Here is a 3362-nt window from a genome sequence, read left to right as displayed (position 1 = left end):
ACAACAACAACACTTCCTCCTGAACTCACAAACAATAAGAAGGGTGATGCAGACAGCAGCAGCAGCAGTATCAGCAGTTCTGTGTGGGTGCGTGTGCCACTACTGATTTTGGTTACACTGGCCTGTGTTCTTGTGTGCTGATTCTGTGGTGGTGTAATTCAGGTCATCCTTTGTTTTCTTTTTGAATTCATCACTTACACTCTAACTAATCTTCCACCTGTTGGGTTTTCATGTTTTGTATATAATGTTATTGTTTTGTATTATTGTCTTTATTCTATATATGTCTTTCTATTGTGCGTGTTTTGGGCTACTTTATGCTTTACCCAGTATAATGGGATAGTCTGTTTTTTTTGGAATGAGAAAAGAAACAATAAAAAATATATATACATGCGTAATGGGGTATACAACTGTTTATATTCATACGTGGTGTATTTCTTTCCTTTGGTTGGTTAATTTGGCCTTATTATTAATTTGTTTTCTTTTACTATTGGTGTTTTCTTGTGTGCCCTGTGCTTTGTGCTGCATTGTTTGTGTAAAGGAAAAGTCATAGAAAAATATATATATACATATTTGTTTGTAATTGTATATATACTGACAGGCGAAGACACTCTTATATATTTGTTTGTTGTCTTTATCAGCTGTTCGTATATTTAATTTATATTTTTTTCTTTTTCTGGGAAATATGGGATTATTTTTGTTTCATGCTGGAAATTCTGGGCTTGGTCTTTAATTGAACTATGAGTGATGTTGGAGTATTGTCTTTTTAGTGTTACTAATTTTTTCGATTGCTCCTCATGTTGTTTTGTGTGATTGATTGGTGTGTGTTGTGCTCTCCTTTGTTTCTCTCTGTCTGTGTTTCTAATGTATTGAGTGTTTCTATTGATTATCTTTATCTCTTCTTCTTTCTTCTGCATTCAAGTGGCCTATAACTACAAAGTAAATCTTGCTGTCGTGATGATGTGTCGTGTGTTGTGTTTTCTCGCTTTGCTGTTGAGTGTTGTCTCTTTGTGTGTGACAGCTGAGGCGACTCCTTCTCTTGCAGTTGATTCTGGTGGTCCTTGTCCTGCAGGTACTGAACCGTCTGCTGAAAAATCTTGTAAACCTGCCTCTCCTGCTGTTGCTATTTCACAACCTCCGGGTCCTCCTCCTCCACCTCCATCATCTGATGGTGGTGATGGTGATGCTTGTACAACTGCGTCTACTAGTTCAGAGTGTCCTCGTATTACCAGTGAACGTGAAGGTGCTCTTACTGATTGTAAGGATTCATCGGAGACGGAAGGTTGCATTACCAGTGGTCCTAAGACTAAAAAAAGTTGCCCTGATGGATCTGATCAACCTTGTCCACAACCACAGCAGGAGACTGATCGAACTATAAATAATACTCGAGAAAATCAGGAAACCATACAAACAGCTCCCACTGGTGTTTCTGGTGAACAAGGAGAAGCTGCGGCTGGTAAGGCTGTATCTGGTGGTGGTGCTTCTTCTTCTTCTGAACCTCCTTCTCCTGTTCCTACTCCTACACCTCCTGCTCCTACTCCTATTTCTACTCCAGCTTCTACTCCTACACCTACTGAGGAAAGTGTTGGTGAGTCTTCAGTTGATGGCCAACCTGGAAGCAAGGATAACCATACACCACGTGAGGGTGAAAATGGAGATAACAACGGACCTGCGGCAACACAACCTTCTGCTGCCTCTCCTAACACTTCGCCCACAGGGAGTGGTGATGGTTCTGATACTGCCACAGCCGAGAGCGGCACTACACCTGCAGGGAGTGAATCATCAAGCAACCAACAAAGTGTGGGAAATGCAGACAGCAGCAGCAGTATCAGCAGTTCTCTGTGGATGCGTGTACCACTACTGATTGTGGTTACACTGGCCTGTATTCTTGTGTGCTGATTGTAATTGTGATTGTGTGGTGTGACTCAGGTCATCCTTTGTTTTCTTTCTTTTTTTTTTGCATGCATCCACACTACAGTCTAACTAATCTTTCGACCTGTTGGGGTTTATTTCATTCTTTTTTGTTTATTAATGTTAATGTGTTTTGTGTGTTTATCCTATAATTATTATTATTGCTACTCCATTGTTTGTGTGTGTGTTCTTGGAGACTCTCTCTGCGTGTGTGCACCTGGGCTTTGCACTGTGATGATGATGATGAGCTGCTTTTTGCAGAGGGAAGAAGTAAATGATAATAACAGATGAATTTATATTTATAATTGCGTATACATACACACTCATAGACTTACACTCATAGTTGGTATATTTCTATGTTAACTGGGTAAATTGGGCTAATGTTTAATGTGTTTTTTTGCTTGTGGTTTTCTGGTGCGTTCATCCTTTTTTGACATATTTGTGAGTGTGGGCTTTTTTTTTGTTTTTACTCTTACTAAGGTTATTGCGCTGTATTGCATTCTTTAACTGGTAGGTCTTACTTTCACGATGTGAGTTTCCATAATGGTAATCGATTTGTGTGTCCTAACATGTTTGATACTTCAGTTATTTTCTTTTTTGCTTTTTTGATTCTCTTTCTTTCTAGATCAGTGTTTTTACGTGAAACAAACCCCTTGTCTATCTCATGATGATGATGATGTGCCGTGTGATGTGTGTGTTGGCCGTTGTGCTGTGCTGCGCCTGCGGGTATACCATGACGGCTGCTGCTGCTGAAGGGGCACCGAAGCCACAGGATATTGAGGGCTTGTATTCCCCGTGGGATGGAGAACCTATTAACGAAGTCATTACTTGTGTTGGGAAGAGTAGTGATCCTGCTGATAAGAAGTGTTCAGAGTGGCTGAAAGACAGAAAGGATTGGAAACCTAAACCTTCAGTGGTTGACAAGGAAGAACGTTCCTCTGGAAGTCCGCGATCGGATAGTAGTGAACCACGACCTCAAAACCTTTCTGGAGCTTCACATGGAACGGAATCAGATGGATTACATGTGACACAAACAACGGAAGATAATCTCGAACATTCAGCTGCAGACGGTCAAAGGGAAAACGGTAAGGGTGAGAGTGGAAGTTCTTCTCTTGCTGAAGGAACGGATCACCATCAAGAGAATTCAGGTAGTGCCATCACTCGTCAAATAAATGGACCGGAATCAGGACCAAGAACAACTACAGAACAAGGTCCAACTCAAACGTCTAATACAGCACCACAACAGAACCGAAGTTCATTAAGTAATAAAGGGGATAACAGTGCACACGGTGATAATAATACTCCTCAACAACCTTCTCCTGCACCTGTTAATGCAACTGCCGCACCACACTCACAAGAAAACACTTCCACTACTCCGACGAGCACTGAGAGTACTACCAGTGAAGCACCAACCACCCCTACATCTCCTGCACCCAACGCAGAGATCACCAACA

General features: G+C 41.3%; 2 protein-coding genes across 2 annotated transcripts; both read left to right on the top strand.

Moving 5' to 3' along the window:
• Window positions 1-954: 954 nt before the first annotated feature.
• TM35_000641120 (uncharacterized protein) lies at window positions 955-1896 on the top strand (the record flags this gene model as incomplete). The annotated part of the gene is made up of 1 exon (XM_029031053.1): window positions 955-1896. One exon carries the CDS (start codon window positions 955-957, stop codon window positions 1894-1896), a length of 942 nt encoding a protein of 313 aa, XP_028877646.1.
• A 676-nt stretch (window positions 1897-2572) lies between these two features.
• TM35_000641110 (uncharacterized protein) lies at window positions 2573-3361 on the top strand (the record flags this gene model as incomplete). The annotated part of the gene is made up of 1 exon (XM_029031052.1): window positions 2573-3361. A coding segment is annotated over one exon (789 nt), but the record flags the coding sequence as incomplete, so codon positions are not given.
• Window position 3362: the final 1 nt, after the last annotated feature.

The sequence above is a fragment of the Trypanosoma theileri genome (assembly GCF_002087225.1).
Source record: "Trypanosoma theileri isolate Edinburgh chromosome Unknown TM35_Tth_64_V1, whole genome shotgun sequence".
NCBI lineage: Eukaryota > Euglenozoa > Kinetoplastea > Trypanosomatida > Trypanosomatidae > Trypanosoma > Trypanosoma theileri.
Note: the sequence above shows the minus strand (reverse complement) of the source record. Positions and strands in the feature narration are given on the sequence as shown.